Source organism: Balearica regulorum, chromosome 6 (genome assembly GCF_011004875.1).
Source record: "Balearica regulorum gibbericeps isolate bBalReg1 chromosome 6, bBalReg1.pri, whole genome shotgun sequence".
NCBI lineage: Eukaryota > Metazoa > Chordata > Aves > Gruiformes > Gruidae > Balearica > Balearica regulorum.
This window is the reverse complement of record NC_046189.1, coordinates 17,765,262-17,784,772: the sequence shown is the minus strand read 5'-3', so window position 1 is coordinate 17,784,772 and position 19,511 is coordinate 17,765,262. Positions and strand designations below refer to the sequence as shown.

General features: G+C 37.6%; 1 protein-coding gene across 6 annotated transcripts in view; it reads left to right on the top strand.

Annotated features, from left to right (window-relative positions):
* The window catches only part of OSBPL6 (oxysterol binding protein like 6), a 96,972-nt gene that overhangs the window by 40,680 nt on the left and 36,781 nt on the right, over positions 1–19,511 (top strand). For 3 of the 6 annotated variants that reach the window (XM_075756550.1, XM_075756553.1, XM_075756549.1), the window contains exon 2: positions 6,782–7,019. In XM_075756550.1, coding sequence (XP_075612665.1) covers positions 6,918–7,019 — 102 coding nt within the window. In that variant the 5' untranslated portion in view covers positions 6,782–6,917. Of the gene's footprint in view, positions 1–6,781; positions 7,020–19,511 lie in introns of those variants that run through there. The other 3 variants (XM_075756547.1, XM_075756548.1, XM_075756551.1) reach the window with 1 other exon arrangement.

Genomic DNA, 19,511 nt, shown 5'->3' with positions numbered 1-19,511 from the left:
TACTGACATAAAAATTGTGTCTTAGACAATTGATTATCTAATCTTGAAATAGTTTATAGGAAATTGCATGTGTAAAATGGGTAAGTACTGCTTTTGTCTTCTGGTGAAGAAATTTTTCCTAATATCCAATCTAAACCTCCACTGGTGCAACTTGAGGCCATTTCTTCCTGTCCTATTGCTTGTTACTTGGGAGAGGAGACCGACACCCACCTCACTACAATCTCCTTTCAGGTAGAAAAATTTCTTCACTGAAAGGGTTGTCAAGCACTGGAACAGGCTGCTCAGGGAAGTGGTTGAGTCACCATCCCTGGAGGTATTTAAAATACGTGTAGGTGTGGTGCGTAGGGACATGGTTTAGTGGTGGACTGGTTAATAGTTGGACTTGATGATCTTAAAGGATTTTTCTAGCCTAAATGATTCTATGATCATGGAAATTGCAAATTGTGCTGACCAATTGCAGCAGTTTGGTCTGTATCAGAACTCCACTCCAGGAGTAATGCTGGACTTGACTCATTTCCTACCTACAGCCAGGTTCTAGATCTTTCTGAATATGGGATAAAGAGTGATTTATGGCAATATTTAGGCACTGTGTGCATTTCTGCATACAGTATCCGATTGAGAATTTGTATATACCAATGTTGTTATGAATGCCTGCAATTAGACATATACCTTTGTTATCCAAACCTTGAATATACAGCTTTTAAAATACTTGAAAGGGGAAATGGTGACACAGTCATATAAATTCTAATATCTTCTACCCTAAAAACCATTTAGTGCTAGTAAGATTTCCCAGTTTTCCTGTAGCACCTCATTTATTCCACTTATAAATATTGGACCTGAAAATCATCGGGGGTCCCCTTAGATCAACAGTGTTGTGTTGGTATCTATCTAGGATTTAAAATTCACTGGTCAGAGGTCTAGGACATGTGATTTTTGATGACTACTCTAAATATTAGCCTTGAAAGTTAATACTGGAGCAATTGTATTATTAAAACTGTGCTAGAAAAATGTGGGAAATTGATTTTCTTGATGGGAAATACTGATTTTGAATTAAAAAAGAAAAGGTTGCTCCATTTTTTTCCCTATTGTCAACATGCCAAACATAATCAATAATTTTCCTGAATCTGGAGTTGGCTCTTTATTATTTCTCACAGGACCTGCAAATAAAACAAATCTTAAAATGCATTGATAAAAGCCTTTTCCTAAAAGTTGATGTTTTGCTAAAACGATGTGGCTGATACTCAAATAGTGGCTGTAAATGGACTGGGTCACTTGTCTCTCTCTCTCTCTCTCTCTTTTTTTTTTTTTTTTTTTTTTTTAATGAACAATGAAAAAAAAGACAAATTACTTATTTCTCATAAGTGGTGTATTAAATCACCACAGCACTGCCACTGCACTGACGTTTTATTTCCATTATATTCTTATGTTTGCAACATTCATGTACTGTATAAAAGCATGGTGATGATTTTCCTGCACGGAAGGTCAGCTGTAAAGGGAGGAACAGGCAGGTACATATTCCTCATAATGTGAGAACAAAGGTTGGCCTCCACTGACTGTCTGAATGTAGAATGACTGTATTACACAGCTGCAGAGCACGGCAGAAAACCTCTTCCCTCCCAAATGAAAAACAGCACCATATTGATAGATCAGTGTGAAGATGCTTTGCTTGAAATAATGCCAGTGGCAGTCGCATATTTTTGGTTCATTTATGCCTAGAGACTCAGTTCTGCACTCTAAATTGTCTTCTCAAATTACTCCAGTACTGCACAAGATATTAAACAGTCTATAAAGCATTCTGGGCATTCTTAGAGAAAAGACTCAATCAGAGTAAGAAACAACATAACATTTATGACAGAAGTCTGTTGTTTGAATCCAGACTTCATTTGGAGTTACCTATTGAAAGCTTCCATTTATCTGTTATATGACATGCAGGTTTATTTATAACTCTGGATTTACGCAAGTCATGTATTTGTATGTTTTTGTCACTTCTGCTAATAGCTTTTTCACAAACCACGCTGCAGTTGGTGCAGTTGCCCAGGCTCGGAAGAACATCTTCAGATCTGGGGAGAGGACAGAGATTCCCTAACCAGTGTCAATGGACTTGCCGTACAGTGGCAGCTCGTTAAGCGAGATAGCTCCAATATCCATACCTCTGAGATTGCTAATATTCATTTTCACAGGCTGCTTCTTTCCTCTGTGTGGCCCATTTATTTTGTGCAGTTTATACAGCTTGTGTTTCCTAGGTCTTTGCCCAGTTTTCTCCCTGGTGTCTTGTCTCATTTCACTCCGTGTGTATCTCACTTGGACCTTTTAAATCTACTAACTTTTTTTCCCCACTAAAACCAGCCTTTCTCCATTTCATTCCACCAACTTCTTTTTTTATTTAAATTTTATTTTTAATTTTAGCCAGTAACATAAAATTACTCAATTTTAAAATGAAATTTCAAATAATGACCATCAGATACAATATAGTTTGTTCAGTGAATAAAACTAAGAGTAATGAATTTTTATATGGAGAGTCAGTGTCTTCAGTATTTGTATACTACTGAATAATCCAGGCTACAGAATTCCCAGGAATACTTTTAAGAGATGTTGAATCAAACATATTTTTGTAACCTGGGATAGAGGTGAAGAGAAATCAGTAAATAGGTCTCAGTGCTTCCTTGTCTTTCAAACTATTTAGTGTAACATTGATATAAAAAATAATTATGCTACATGTTGGTACTGGATTGGTCTTTTATTTTGGTGCATCTGAAATAATTTTGTTTCAGATGATAGAAGGCAGGACTTCTGGGTTAACGTAATATCTAGTGTAAAAACCAGTGGTTTCTGATATGAGAAGTAAAGCATGTAATTTTCCTTTATTTATTTAGACAGAAAGAGAACGAAAGAGACAGTAACCCTTTGTGGATGGAAATGATATGAAGAATTACTTTGTTTTTAAGACCTATTTAATACTTGATTTAAGACACCAGGGAAGAAAACCAACAACCAACCCACACCACTAATGAACTGAGAATAAATGAGGAAAAAATAATTGTGTAGTAAAATATGTTCAAATCTGAGATTGAAATAGAGAAAGTATGGGGAATCCTGAGGTCTCCACTGCTTTTTTTTTTTTTTTTTGCCTTTTTTTTTTAACCTCCCCCCTCCCCCAGTCTTAGACGATCTGTAACAATTGAGATCAAGTACAAAAACATATGTTTGGAAAACTCCACCTTGAATTCAAAGGCTAGCTTAAAAAAATAAACATAGTAGGAGTGAACTGCAAGTATGTGGTGGAATAGTTCTCATTTATAAAAGAAGTATTCAATACCAAATGTTTAAGAAAGAATAAATAATTTCTTTACTACTCAGTAAAGAATCTTTACTATATTTCTTCAATAATTTCTTATTGTCATTTCTGTACAGTAATTTTGTATTCCTTTATGAATAGGATTAGATATAGATGTTTTGCCTTATCTGGAGGATGTTACAGTCATGGCACATGGTATTCTTCCTTACATATCAGAGTTAAAAGACCCCGCTGCATGTTCTGCTTAGAACTTGCTCTCTGCTTGACTTTGGGCAGAGCATCTTACCTTTCTATATACATCACCTTACATAAAAACTAAGTAAATAACTTAGAAGAGAATGTACTGAAGAACCAGTAAATAATTTTTATGATTACTAAATTACAAATGATGTTTTAAATCCAAAATAGTTGAGATGCCAGTGAGAAAAGTTGAAGACAAAACTCTCAGCTGGGCGATTTGTACTTGTGATGACCGAAATCATTCTGCAGTGTCTGGTTTTCACGTTCCAGGAATTCTGTCTCCTCTTATATGCTGAAAGCAATAAATGTATTTCCTGCCTTGGGAAGTAATGGCAAAGCAGCTTCGAGGCAAGTCAACTCATGGTCACATTTGATGGGCTGAATCAACTTACAGTCCTAAAATGACAGGTGGTTTTGAGCAGTTCATGAGGGGTTTAGTTGGTGTGGTGTAAAATGCAGCCTATAGGTCAGTGATATTTGGATAAGCAGCAATTAATAACCAATGGCCAATGCTGTTACCCTTGTTTATGCCAGATAATGCCATTCTTTTCAAGTTGTCCAACTGAAATCAATTAAAATACTTTCATGTTGAAGACATATTTGCTGTGAAGTAAAGGCATGATAAAATTTGCCTCTTACAATGAGTCAGATGTTTTGGTCTCTGTCAGGAAATAGTATCAGAACAAAGGCACAATTACTAGGGGAACCCTCCCCTCCAACCCAACATCCTAGTTTTTGGATGTGTTTTTAGATTTTTCTATTATTTTCTAGAGATATTGTACCATGGTATATGGCTTGACTCTGTTCCCACTGAAGTCAGTAGCAAAACTGCCAGCGACTGATGGAAAAAGCCGATGAAAAATGTCTCAAAAGCATTGGTTTCATTTTGGTAAATTGAATTTGTTGGTCAAAAAATTAGATTTATAATTGTTTGCTTCAATCTTGGTTACAGAGAGACTTGTGTCTCTTTAGATCAATTTCACTACATTTATTCCTTATAATATGCTCTAAAAAAGATGTATTACCCAAATTTTAAGCCAAAATTGGAAGATAAGCTCTTACCAATATAGAGAAAAAGAATCCAAATTCAAATCACAATAACAAAAATCTTAATGCTAGCTTTTGCTGGTTTGCATTGAGCTTTTTGTTGTTCTTAGAGTGCTTGTTTTCTCAAATATACCACTTGCCTTTTTTGACTTTTAACCCTGAACTGTTTCTCTAGCAGAAATTTCTATGTATAAGTAATAGTAATTTTGTATTGAAATTATTGTTGCCATTAAATAGGGTAAGAAGAAATGTTTGCTTCTTGTAGCGTGAAGGGGGATGGTTTAGTTTTATAGATCTTTTTTGGGAGACTGCTATCAATCAATCAGTGTGGTTTGAGCAAGTTGTTGGTTAGGTTCAGCTCTTAATGCTTGGACAGTGCCACAGAACTATGGAGTTTGGCTCAGGTGTAAGCCACGCTTTTACTTTTTTTAAATACCTTTCAAAAGAAAAAGCCCATACTCCACAGAATCTCAAACCTGGCAACTATTAACAGAACTGTTTTTCTTGTGTAGCAAGAATGCTTGCTAGCACTGTGTTTCTTCTTACAACGGCACCTACACTTTCCGAGAGCCTAAAAAACACACTCGAAGTGCCAGATCACTGTCCTCCTGTGCCAATACTAAATACAAATTTTTCCACATGAGTCAAGTGAGTGAAGATCAGATGTTTTAAAAAGGGTTTGATTTTCATTTGCCTGAAGGCTGCTCTGCTAAAAAATTTTCAGTGACCTCACAGCTGAAAGTGACTGAAAATTTGTCCTTTTAGCTATTAAATGACTCAACTGTTCTGCACAGCTTTGTGAACTAGGATTATAATTTTTTTGTTCTAATTTTTGTAATTTGATTTTTTTTGTTTATAGGAAAATTGCATAGACCATGAGATATCCCTGTTGGTACACCTCCATGGCTAAAATTTGCTTAATGCATTTCTAGGATATGAAAATGCTGTTAAACTAGATCAGCAGTCCCTAGAAGGAAAAACCTCTTTTTGGGTGCAACTTCATTATGTTTTCCTCTCTGAAGTTCTGACACAAATGTGCTGTGTAGCTTGTTTCTTTCTTCCTGCAACCTCCATCTTCTTGTAGCTGGCTCTAGCATCTCCAGTACAATGCAGCTTCCTAGGCCTCTTCTAGCAGGAACCTGTCATCCTGAAAAGAATACAGAATTTGCCAAGATGTTCAGGCTATGTGGGCTGGGATGCCTGGGGCATCTCTTCCCCCTCCTTCCCTGACCCTGGTGTCCACAGGGTTGTTTGTCACTTGTTTTCTTCCTCCTCCTCTGCCTATACGGTGTTTTCTGCCCTAAAACACCTGTTTGCAGACAGGCTCAGCTGTGCCCGGCAATGGGTGGGTTGGAGCCAGCTGGAACAGGCTGTGTTTAGCTTGGGCAGCCCCGGCCTCTCCTCACAGAGGCTGCCCCAGCAGCCCCTGCTGCCAGACCTGGCTGGGCATCGCACCCAACATGGCTGCCCAGAGTGTCTGAGTTAGGCCCTGGGTAGCTCCTGCCTTCAAAAATATGGTTTTTTTTGTACTTGGGATTCAACAAATATACTGAAGTTTTTGTCCAGATGAAAAAATTAATACACCCTGACCACAGTTTTGTGGCTGAAAGCGTTTTCTGGTCAAAACATATTGTATTATCTTTCAGTCATCTTTGAGAGCAAGATGTGAGTGCGTGGTGAGCTCTGCACCATCTGAAAGGTGCTGATTTGTGAAACTGGGTTGTCCACCTCTTCAGTGAGGCCACTATCTTTGAAAGAAGGACCTGCTTTTAAAAAACAACTTGCAGAGCCCTTAACCTAACCGCAGGATTTTTAAGAAGCACTGCTTATAATGGAGTGTTCAGTGGTATTTGTGTTGTGCGGGAAGTCCTAAGGAGTTACTTGATAATGTTATGATACTATGCAAGATGGGATAACGACCCCTTGTCAGGGATTTGTAAACTTTGCCTGAGAGTTGCTGTAAATTCCTTAAGCCTTTCCACAGGGTTTTTTGAAATAATGTAATACCACTTTTCACCTTCTGTGAGAATGTAGAACAATGTATTTGTGTTTGTACTAGGTTGTTGTTAGGAAGGGAAATAAAAAACTGGGAAATCTGTTGGATTAAATAGTGACTATCAACAAATTTGTTTGCTGCAGAGCTACTTTGGAGTGAGGGTGTATTTGCTCACTCTTTCTCTCACATTTTTCTTTATTAAGGTGCAGTTCAGATGAGATTGAATTCCTCTTTGGCTGTCTGTAAACTGTGAAACAGAAGGATGCAGAAGACTATCCCTTGCCTTTCTGTACATGAGTGATAAGAGCACAAGATCATTACTACAAGTTTGCTGCAAAGATGAGTTCAGAGGATAAGAGTATATCTCCAGCTCACAAAACATCCACTCCATCACACAGAAGTGCCTCCTCTTCATCATCTTCTCAGAGGGACAGGAGGCAGGTAAGGAAAAGATCTAGATGTTTGTAACATCTTGTGAAATGATTCATTTATTCCTGTAATGTGGCTGCTAGTTCTTGCTAGCTCTAAATTCACTTGCTTATACCACTGGGTGATATCACTGTAGCCAAGAACTGTTGATTGTTTTTTTTCTCCTACTTTCTGAAGTGGTTTGAAAAAGATTCAGAAGCAACATGGACATTAGGTATAGTGCCAGAGCGGGAAGGATACAATCACACGGACAAGGAGGAAACATGCTCTAAAGTCTGTATTATTTTCCCCTCAAAACAACTTAGGCATTCCTGTGTGTTTTTTGAGGGCTGGGTGTACAGTCTGGTCCCAGCATCAGTGGGAGCATTTCAGAAAGTGTCAGAGCTATTGCTGCCCGCTAGATTTCAGATGGGCTGTTACATGCGTATTTACAAATGTTGTAAATCATTTTCAATTGATACTGCAAATTTTATTAGAACTGGAATATACTTTAAAACTTTGATCCCTGGAAACCTTGAACACTAAATCAGCTTCTGAGTTAGTTTAACGTCATCATGTTTTAAAAAAGAAATGTACAAAATGTAAGAATATAACAACTTTAAAATATTGTGAAAATATTATAATTAATGCAATACTGGCTTCTTTTCTGCTTGACAAGAAAAAAAAACAGCAAAAGAATTTAAATAATTGTTTAAATGCTGTGGTATGCATTTACTTGAATGGCTGCAGCTTAAGAACATCTTCCCAGCTACTTGTATGCCAGCTGTGACACTATTTCTCAGCTGCTGCTGAAGTAGGTTTTTTTCCTTTACCTGACTTACAAAGATTTTGAAAACTGAGGATTTTGATGAAAACTGTGACATTTACAGCTTTGAATGTAAACACTCTCACCATAAGGTATGTTTAAAATGTTAAACTAGGAGAACAACTCTGTCATGTGTTCGATAACAGACAGGAAATGTGTCTGGAATTTTTAAAATAATTTTCATTGCTTTTCAGTGAAGCCAAAAATGTTCTCACAGGTGATAAATATTTTCACTTTCATGCTGCACAGGATTTGGGATAGCCATACTCAGTTAAGTCCTGGTTAGCATATGAACTCCTCTTAATTTTTCATTGGTTCCATCTGGAGCAAGAATTTTGACATCTTTTTTTCAAAGCATCAGTATATTTGGTCTCCCACATTTAAACCCAAAGAAGGTAAATGCAAGACTTGTAGGAGCTGCTGACCTCAGCTAAGAGCATATCCTCTGAGTTCTCATTGTAATTAGGTAGTTTGGTACAATCATGCAAAGGAGAATGAAAAAAAATTACCTTTTGGGAATACATTTTACCATAAATCTAATGGCTAACATATCTGTTACCATAGCAGCGGGGAAGAGCAAGGTATACCTGTCATCATCATAAAATGGATGCTTAACTTTAAGTCCATATTTGTTCACTGAAATGTGAAGCATTATTTTAAAATAATGCTGAAGAGGTTGATGGTGTGATTCATCCAGAGCTCTCTTGGATCCAATAATGTCCGATGATGCTTAACAAGTATATTTAGGCATGTAAATGTGGACTGTAAAGGCTACAGCTAGACATTCATTTTTTTGCCTTGTTGCTTTCACTGTTAAAGGCAGAGAAATATCCAGGAGAATGAATGGATGGGCAATTTCTTCTGCAGTGAAACTGAGCTACAGCGTGCAACACAGTGTGAGGTGCAGTGGTACTATATCCGGGGAAATAAATGTATGGATATTTCCTTTGTGCATGTAGACACAGTAAATCAACCAGCTTCATCGTACCATCTACTATAACAATTGTATTTCTAATTTCTTTCCTTGCTTGTGTCATTATTTGTATATGTTTTGGTTTTCATAGGCTTTCCCCCAAACGCAATGATACCTAGGGAGTACGGGATTTTGGTTTGGGGGCTGTTGCGTTTTACTCTGAAATGGCCTGAAAATTCTGTCTTGCTGCCTCCTTGGTCTCCTCATAGCAGGTAGTAGAAAAGCACCCTTCCTGAAGGGGTAATATGTATGGATATGGAAAGTGATGTGACTGGATGAAGTGTCAATGTAGCTTTCATTGTCATATGCGAGGATAACACTTGATATTTCTAGATGGTTAATGACTGAATTCTTCTCATCATATAATTCTTGTCAAAGTCATACCAGCAATTATGGAACAGTTTCCCAATAAATTATGGCGCAGGAGGCTGAATGAGTGTGAACATGACTATAATAAATCATTTCAGGGAGAGTGGAAAATGTCGTGTTGTATATAATGCTGACATTTTAATGTAGCTTTCTTATTTGTGTAATATACATCACCTAAGAGAATTAGCAGTCAGCAAAAGCTTTGACATTGCCAATTTGCAGGTTCCATGGCTAAGTAATTGATGAATGAACAGACTACCGAAGCCAGCAATAACCAAAAAACAGTTCACATTTTTGTTGTCGTAGGAACTTTTAGCATCATTCATTTTCATCAAAATTGTGGTTAATTTGGACTATTAGACAGAAGGTGGCCCAGGACCAACCTGTTTTGTTGAGCTGAGCAGGGTGGCAGGGCAGTTGCGGTGTCCTTGAAGAGGAATACCTTAGAATAGAGCAGCAGAAGTTTTTCCTACTTTGGAGCTGTTGCAGTGCGGAACCCCTGTCATTTCCACTGTCAGGGGATCTCCCTGAGAAAACTGAGTCCCCATACATAAGTGCGCATAAAAACTTCAATTCTGACAGCTTTTTTTGTGAGCCATGCTGGAAAAGAAGATTCTTGTTTTTCATTCCTCGTGAAACTCTGAAAAAGCTAGTCATATTCTGTTGCACAACAAAAAGGAGGAACACCAACGCTGTTTTTAGAAAGTACAGCTGAATATGATAAAAGCATATGTTGTGCATTCAGTTTGGGTGTAAGTTCTTTATAAATATTCCATATTTTATTTATTGACTAAGTATGCAAGTCATACTGCAGACTGTAATACGTTATATATTCTCTGCAATGCATGGGTAGTAATACTGTGCTGAGAAGACAGTAAGAAGTAAATACATTATAGGGTTAACAATGTGCAGTTTGTTAAATTGAGGCCTGACCCCAGGCTATTAAACAGAAGGAGTGATACAGAAGAAGGGTAATAATAATGAAACTGTGAACAAAGGAGAGATTTTGACTTTTCTGACCACCGTCTAAAGGGTAGCTAATGCATGATGAGAAGTGGATTTAGCAGTGTCTGCTATTTTAAATGTGAGGATTTCTCTTCTAATGTCTCAATTTTCTTTTTGGTCTTTTTGGGAGGGGGAGGGGGATGATGAGCTGTTATCTCTTTCTCTCTCTGTTTCTCTTTGTCAGATTGCTGTTTCAACAAATCCTTGGTTCTCTTCCCACACAGCAGACACAAAAGGAGCAAAGCTTTTAGTCCTATTGCATTTAGCCTTGTGTGGTCACCTTTCTAATAGGAGAGCTTTCATATTTCAAATGACTATTGTCTTTCAGCCATATGTAAAGACTGAAAGATAGGGGCTTTGAAGGAAAAAGAAAAAAAATTTCCAGAGCAGCAATTATCTACTTTTTCAATTTTAATGTGGGGTTTTTTTGTTTTGTTTTGTTTTGTTTTGTTTTTCTTTTGTAAGAGCAATATTGACTAATAGGGGAAGGGGTGTACTCAAGGGATGCAGAAATGGCTGAGTTTGGGCTGAAGATGTTTATCTGGCCTTGAAATTTAGGAGCAGAGCGCAATTCCAAAGTCAAGGCTCTGGTCTTGCCCAGAGATCTGTGCTGGAAAACTCCTAGTTAGCTTTTTATAACCACTAAACTTTAATTGTCAAATTAGTCTCCTGAAAGCAGTATTTCCTAAGGCGGGTATCACCATTTTGTAGATATAAAGGCTTTAATGATGATGGAAGGATCAAGTCATTTGTCTGCAGCAACCTTAACCAAACCTTAGTTTATAGAGTAACTGGAAGACTGTAAAAAAGTTATTGCAGTATGTGAATCTGAGGGTGAAATGTATAGTACCTGAAAAAAAGGACTAATAATTGTTATTTGGATACAGAGATGCAGTAGAAACCTACGCCTCACAGTGCTATGCACTGTATTAAGCATGTAATAATAGGCAGTCACTCGCATAAAGTGCTGATTAGATGAGACAGACATAGACTGGAAGCAGAAAAAGAGGTGATTTGTCTGTTGTCTCTTTCATCAACTAATGGTAAAGCATAATGAGGAGAGATGTGCGTAATAGGAAAATATGGGGTTTACATAAATTCTAGAGTTTCATGCTTTCAGCAAGCATTAAGAACAGTAAAAGCAGAATTATGAAGGGAAGTCTCTTGGCTAAGAAAACTGCCATCAAGTTTTTCCCAGGAGATAATGAGCTGCAAATTTTTCATCAATGTACTGCAGGGACCACCAGGTTCTGTGAAGCTGAGTTCACATGGGCAATCTGCACGCCACAGCAAGCAGGTGGTGCAGGAGGGAGAAGTAAGAAGTGCCAGGAGCGGAGTGCTCAGCTGTGCAGTATAGAAAGCAAAAGGTACCTGATTTAGAGAGTGACTCTTGCACAGGAAATTAATAGCTGAAACAAATGAGTAGCGGAGAGAGAACTGGGTGGGCCAAATGCTTTGTGTGGTTGTAGAAACTAAGGAGCAAGGGCTGGTTTATAGGGAGAACAACAACTAGCTGGAAAAGTAAGGGCAGAGTAGAGAGAAGGAAAGCAAGGGGAGAGGTAGGGTTTTTTTGTAATCAGGAGTATTTGGGAGAGCTGGTTGATGTGTAGAGGAAAAAAAAAGTCGCAAACAATCTTTCATTCTAACTGCTTGAAATTGAAGAAGGTCTTTTTATGTGATTTTTCTAAGAAATAGCAGATTCACTTTTTATCTGTCCCGCAGAAAAGACTGAAGCTACTTAATGCAAAATGCTGGGGCTTAAAATGAGACAGCCGCTGCTGCTATTGCCTTGGCTCTTTCCTGGCAGAGCAACGGGAAGGCGAAGAGCAGTGGCAATGGAAAGGGTCATGGCAGGAGCAGCTGTGATGGCAGCAGCTATGGGGTTTCAGCCACTAGTGTTTTTCCCTTAGTAGGCTAGGTTGGCGGGGGAAGGTCCATCATATACACAGAGCCATCTTGCCTGCTGGAAATTAAAGTCCTTTGGAAGTCTTTCTCTTTTCATTGTCCTATTTCATTTAGCATTTTTGGTGCTTTTTCTGGGAGACTGAGGACAATTAGATGTGTGAGAGTTCATGAAGGAATAGGAGGGAATGTTAATGCTCATGTAGTTTAATTTTTTGGTTTTAATATATTGAGATACCTCAAACTCAACTTTCTCTTTGTTTATGAGCAGTAACAATCAGTGACACAATATCAAGGATGCTTTTGTAGCTTCATTATAGATTTCTGCCTCATAAACAATGACAATATAACGAACTGGCATTTTAACCATGCCTGCCTATCTGTCCAGTGTGCCTTAGTCAATGTTGCAATATAATATAATGTAATATATTCCATGTGGAATAGAAGTCTGAGGTCATTTATATCCCTTCTTTATTCTTAAATTGAATAGCAACCTATGCGCTCGCTCACTGCTGACAGCCTGATGTGACATCTGGGAAAAAATTCTCGGTGTTTCCCTGTAAATTTCACTTGTTTCTGTCTCTCCATGACTTTAACAGAAAGGAAGGCAAGGATGGACACTTGTCTAGTAGTTAAGGTACAGACCTGAGAACATGGAGCCTTATTCCTATTTGCTCTGTAGCAAAGCATAGACATTTATGAGCATTTTTACTTCTCAGTAGATTGTGACAATTATTTCAACAATAATTATTAATCTCTTTGAGAGTTTCAAACTGAAGATGCTATTAAATGCCAAGTACTGTTATTACAGTGATGCAATTCTCTTTTGCTCTGTTTTGCTCTCTTTCCTGATTAAGTCTTTTATAATACAGTTGAAGCAGCATTGGAGCAGGAAGTGTTAAATAAGTACTTTAAAGGCAACAACTTACTGGAGCAAGCAAATGTTCTGAGGGAGCCAAAGAACGAAGTGGCAAAATTGTTAACAAAACCATGCAATTATTCTTTAAATTGGTTAGCTCCTGTTACTCTACAAGATTTTTTTTGTAATTCTGTGTCTTTATAATAGAGTCTGAAAATGTTCCTTAGGTTCAGGAGGAAGTGGGTCTTACTTCAGTATCTGAAAAAATGTCTGAAACAATGAACAGAGTAACTTACGAAGCTGTAGAACACCCATGTGAATGTTACATTAAGTTCAATGCCATAGCACTTGTCTTAAATGAAATCATAAATCTCATGCCTGCTAGATTCCTTTTTCACCTCTCAAGTGGATAACAGTGAACTATTTGATGAGTGAACATCTACATGTGGCACAATCAGACCATCAGAAGAAGGCAAGGACTTTTAGACCGAAGTTCTCTGGACTACATATTTGTCCAGGGACAGGGTAGGAACCCATGTAAGAAAGACTTGGAGGGAATTGGTGCAGATTGACCCCAGGGGCGAGGCAGATGCCCCCGAGCACCAATGCTGATGGATGCATTGAAAGTATGAAGCATTCCTGCTCTGGCAGTGGGAATCCTTGGAGGCAGGGCTGCTGGCACACATTGGCAGAAACACACACCCAGGAGCCCAGTTCAGGCTGGATGCATCAGGTTCGCTGTCTGTATTGTTGTGAAGCCAGCCTGCAGGCATGCAGCAGATGTCCTTCATCTTGTGCCTGTATTTCTGCCTAGAATTTACACAGTAGATATGTGGCAACCAGAAGTATGTCTGTGTGCACGTGCACTGGATGGGCCCTCTCCAATCAATAGATACTTGGATCACGAGTGCCCCTGCCCTTGGTAATACCTCTGTTTGGAGACAAGATCTCCCAGAGTACAATCCTGGAGAGTAATAGAGGGAGATACTGTCTCTTTCTTAAGAAAGACTTGGCCTTAAAGCTGTGGAAGAAATAAAATGGGCTGGAGCAGTCAAGAAGAGGCAAGCCAGCACAATGTCTGAAAGACCTGTGAGGGAGAAAAAAGGCTGTGCAGGAGACAATTCGGTTCTTGACAGCGATAGTTTGCGTGCCAAGCTGTCCCATGGGGCTGTGTGTACGCGTTCTCTGAACTTCATAAACATGGCTATGTGAGTTATCTTGCCTCCAGGAGGTAAGGCTGCATGGAGAATGCTGAAGTTCAGATATGTGCTATGAAGAAAAATTTCTTTTTTTAACTGTGTCAGTTCGATTAGAAATGGTGTATGTAGCTATCTTCTATTACAAAAGCTGGGAAATTGCTCACATAAAAGCTTAATTACCCATGCAAATTATGACAGATAATTTAAACTGATGTTTTCAGAACATGGTCATTCTTGCATTCTTCCTGTCTCATTTTTGACCCTTTACCGTGCATGCATGTCCATACCTACATGAGCATGTCTCACTTTCCATGAGAATATCAACTGAAAGATTAGCTTGTATGTTTCAAAAAATGAATATTCATACAATTCAAGTGTCCTCAAACATTAATTGATATTATTATAATATGCACTCATTTTCTAACTGCAACTGGATCTAAGATGGGTTGTCTGGGATCAGTGAGGACTATGTGTGTGTGTGTACACACACGCACACACACAAACACATGAATTCAGAGGGAAGAAGTACAGACCTCTGAAGTGCCATTTAGGATTTCTCGGAAACAAATGGAGAGGGAGAAAAAGAAGCATGATTTTCTCTTCATTTCCTCAGTGGAGAGAAAAGACACAAAAGTGAAGAGAGAGGGTGATGGCGGTTATGATGTGAAAGCTTCTGTTTTCAAGACATTCATGCATGATTTGGATTATCCATATTCAAGACATACAAATGTATTAGACAGAATAAATGTGTACCTTAGTAAAGCTATTTGCTGTTCTGACATCTCTCTTTTTCTGTTTTTATTAAATATTTATCCTCGAATTGAAAATGAAGCTGTTACATCCAAACTTTTTTTTTATTAAAAAAAATAATGATCTGATTAAAATTTTTTTCAAGCCTCTTTTTCCCTAGCTCCTATATTTTTGTACAGCATATATTAAAGTTTAAAGGATATTGAGAAAGTCTAAGTGGGTAGCTTACACAAGGATGTGAAAGAGAGCCCCAGGAAGAAAGGGCTTTCTTTTTTTGAACCTATGCACTTTTTAAGGTGAGCGTCCAACTTTTTGTTGTTATGTTAACTTAGACTCCCTTGCAACCATTTATTAAAGTGAAAACTTCATATATTTTCTGAAGAAGGCCATTCAACATGTCTAGAATGCTTTCATTAGTTAACAAATTAACCTATAAAGGAATGGTTTTCTTTTGTGTATGTAATTTTATTTTCCCTCTTTTTTTTTTTTTAACATCAAGACTAATAAAATGAATTGCTAGCCTGAGACTATTTAGCAAAATATCAATCCTTTTAATTGTGATTATTCAATAATCATAAAAAGCTTTGTATCATTAGCAAATATTTGAATTCTCTCTGTCAGATATTGTCAATTTATCTGTTTGCTCCATTTTGAGCTTAGTGTGTCAAAATCTAAAGTATCAAAGGGGAAGATTGTCATTAAAGTCATAAAGACTGTGACTTGGTAGTGATTCCAAACAATTGCTCTGGCAAAGAGAAGATTGCTGTTACAATGCTAGCTCTTTTCTACTTTATTCAGTTGTGCTAATACTTCCCTCCAAGAAGCTCTTCAGAGGAGCAAAAGCTTATTTCTCTTCAGAGTTTGTCAAAAAGTACCTTGAAAAGCGAAGGCTTCTTTGCTTCCAGAGCCTAAAAGCAGTGACGTGAAGCGCTACGTACAATACAAAGCTGGAGTTCCAGAAAGGGCTGACAGAGAGCTCCTCAGCTAACAAATCCTTGACATTTCTGTAACACAAGAAGTATTTATTTTGCATATCCCAGGAAAGATGGAGAGCCATACATGCCTGTATGTTATTAATATGCTACAGAACTGCTGCTTAGATATACTCACCTTTCAGTAAAAAGGTTACAAAGAGAAAATGTTGCTCTTATTAAGCACATTTCTGTACAAGATGAGCATGTGCTACAAGAAGCGGGTGGGGGGGGGAAGATTAACTGATTAACTATATGTGCTATTTGTAATGTATTGTAAGTTCCTTTGTCTGTTGGTTGATAGCCCAGATTGTTGAAAACAGCTCTGGAGCAGTGTCAATAGGAGAGACTGAGTATGAGAATAGGACCATGGTTACTTTATAAAAAAAAAAAACCCAAACAACTATGCTAGAAGAAAGAAAGGAGAAATACACTGATGGAGACATGGTTGCTTTCCTTTGTACTCACCGTTCTCTCACAGTGATATTCAAGACTCTGTCTTTATTGCAACATCAACAGAAGGAAAGCCAGAGCTGACTGAGAAGCAGCCTAAGATAAAAGCAAATTCCAAGGTTATTCCATTTGCAAATATTTCAGATTAACTCAGCATATATCACAACTCTATTCAAAAGGTAGTAAAAACTGGTATGTCTGCAGTCAAATCTGTATCTACCTTATTACTACTGCTGTATTTCAGATAACTGGAGAACATTATGTTTTTAGTTGAGAGAAAGTGATTAAGCATTGCACTTCATACTAAACAGAACTCAAATAAGAACACAGGTCTGTGCAGAGGGTAGCTACGTTGCAAAAATAATGCCAATGAACAGTGGATAATAAAAGATGCACTAGTTAGTCCTTTGGATTGGAAAAAACCCAACACAAACAACCCAGAGAGAAAAGCTCTATTTTAAATTACTGTTGTAGAACAGTGTATGTCTAGGCCCCAAGGTTATGGGTATTGAAGACTGCTGAATGCTGTGAGCAAACAAAATGACCCACCAATTCTTTTTTATTAATTATCTGTTAGACACATGTTGTGCACATTTCTGAACTAAAGAGAGTCAGACTCCAATGTGAGTGATAAATTCCTCACCAGCTTGTCTTTTTCTTGAAAATGAATAAATTATAAATTAGAACTCATTGCCTTAAATATAATTAATTCCATTAAGTAATTAAGCAGTGAAGCAGAAAGAGAGGCATGAGACTTGCCCTTCACTGGATTTCCTATCTGCTTACCCAATATTTCTTTTCTTTCCTTGCCTTCCCTTCGAAAACAATTGAATGTCTTTTCTTTTAATGGGAAGTCAGATTCAGTTAAGAAGTGTTAGGGTCTTCAGCCTCTGGCCTGATGGAGACCAGATGCTCTATGTGTTAGCGTTTGTTCTGGTGGATGAGGTGAACGGGTCACTGAACTCCTAGCTGAGAAATTAAGTTAGCAAAATACAGAGAAAGATATGTTTTCCATTCTTGCCCTCCAGAGAAGATGAGAATATAAACCAACATGATATTCTCTCCATCAGCTTCCTTCTCTCTCACCTGTCTTTGGGAAACAACCTGAAAAAAAATGTAGTGCAGAATCAGCGTTTGCATTCCCCGTGTGTAGGCTTGCTAGGGGCATTTTGAGGCAAATGTGTGCTCACATATATAATGTATGTTGTGAATAATCTCAAAGCTGAAGGAAGGATTGTAGTTAGGACTAAGATTGAGCAATGGGATTACAGAGCAATTTCAGTTAAATTTGTAATTTCCAAGAGCACACAGAATTTGACGGTACTGGCGTTTTTCTCCAGGACAAGCCAGCTATAGCGCACAGGTCATCCTGAAGCATGAGGGAAGTGTGGAATGGAGCAAATGTAAAGGTTGATTTTGTCTGCCTGTATTCTTGGGATGAGAGGGGGAGAGTATCAGGCTGATTGATACACCTAGATTAAAGGATTATTCATTTTTCTGTTTGTATAAACAAAACCAGAATCTGTATTGATCTGCCTCTCTCTTCCTTTTATTTTCATCGGCTTTTTTTAACTGCTTTACTAACTCTATTTTTCATGTTAAAACAAAAAAAACCACTTGCTAATAACTTCAAGATCTACATAATTTTTATTTCTGTGATGCCAAATAATCAAACTCTTGCATTATAGAAATACCTGCTTTTCAAAATGTCAAAGAATTGTGTAATTTCTAGCTGTAATTTTGCAGAAAAATAACATGCATTAATGGAAAACATTTTGCACCAAGTAACATCTCTTAATATTATGTTAGAGACATGTCACAAATTTAAAGAAATTATTTTATGTCAGTGTAGTGGTGGTCATGACAGGAAAGTATTGGAAAGCAGACATTTATAGACAATAAGACAACACTTCTTGAAGTAAAGAATGTAAAGAAGGCAATTTTATTTTAAAAGTGTTTGTTTTCTTATTTCCAAACAAATAGCTGAATAAGTCAGTATTCATTAAAGTGCTGTTAGCTAATAATGTATTTCTCAACTGAAGTGGAACTGTAATGACTGAGGGCTGATTAGGAAAAAAAAACCAAAACCCACAAAAAACCCTTGCCTTAAAATCATGCGATTGAAAATGTCACTGGAAATCTGGCAAGCCAAGGGCTGTTGGGTTACTCCACTCTAAATATTGTACAAAATGAAATTGCAGTTATGTAACAACAAACCGCACCGGCTGCTACACATGAGACCTTCTGAACATCTGTGTTGGGCTCCATCTCAAGATGGAGGGGTTCCTGCCTGCCAAACAAAACTGGCAAGAAAGTTGGGAATCATCCTGATTATGCTAATCAAGCGACATTTTAATCTTCCTTGGAGGAACAGATTTAGTTTTTCTTGTATATTGTTTAAATGTGATATCGTGTGCATATGTAGCATTTCATCTATTCAGTGAGAAAACTTTATCATAGTTTATCATTAGTAACTTTGTGATGCTCAGCTCAAACAAGCATATGAAATTATTTGATATGTAACATAGGAACTTGTGCTACATAGATAGAAACGTTTTTCTCATCTGGCTAGTAATTGGGCTAAGTAATAAGAGTGGCCTGTCTCTGTCTATAAAGCAGATGATTTCAAAGCACAGATGACAAAACTTTTGTTGGTTGGCCCTAGGGAATGTGGCAGGTAACATAATACTGCTGCTTTGCCACATTCTTCACTGTAAAATTAAATTAAAAGTAACTGACAATAAATGCTGGTTATTGTTGCATAGTGGCAGGGATGCTTGTTACTCTCCACTGACAACAGAGACAATCCCCACATTTTCCTATTCTAATTCACAGTTGCAAATTGAAAGAGAACAATAAAGGTCTGTGTGTTGCTCTGCAGTAAAATGTGGTCTGTGTTACATATGCGTTTATATGAATAGCTGTGCTTACTTTCGTTTAGTTTGGTTATGGTCCTTATGTACTTAGTTATCTGTATAAACAATAATATTTACTCTGCTGTTTGTATGTATTTTTATATTCCCTGATTGTTTCTGCTGTCGCTTGTACCTGTGTAATCTCTTCTTCAATGAATGCAAAGAAGCTTAATTGTGAACAAAATTTAATTGTCTTTTTCAGTTGAGAGAAACTTACCCTTAGACGGTAATGGCAATTGCAAGTTTGTTGTTGTACTACATGTTGTGGAAATGAAATAGTTTTATTTCATGCCAAAGAGATAC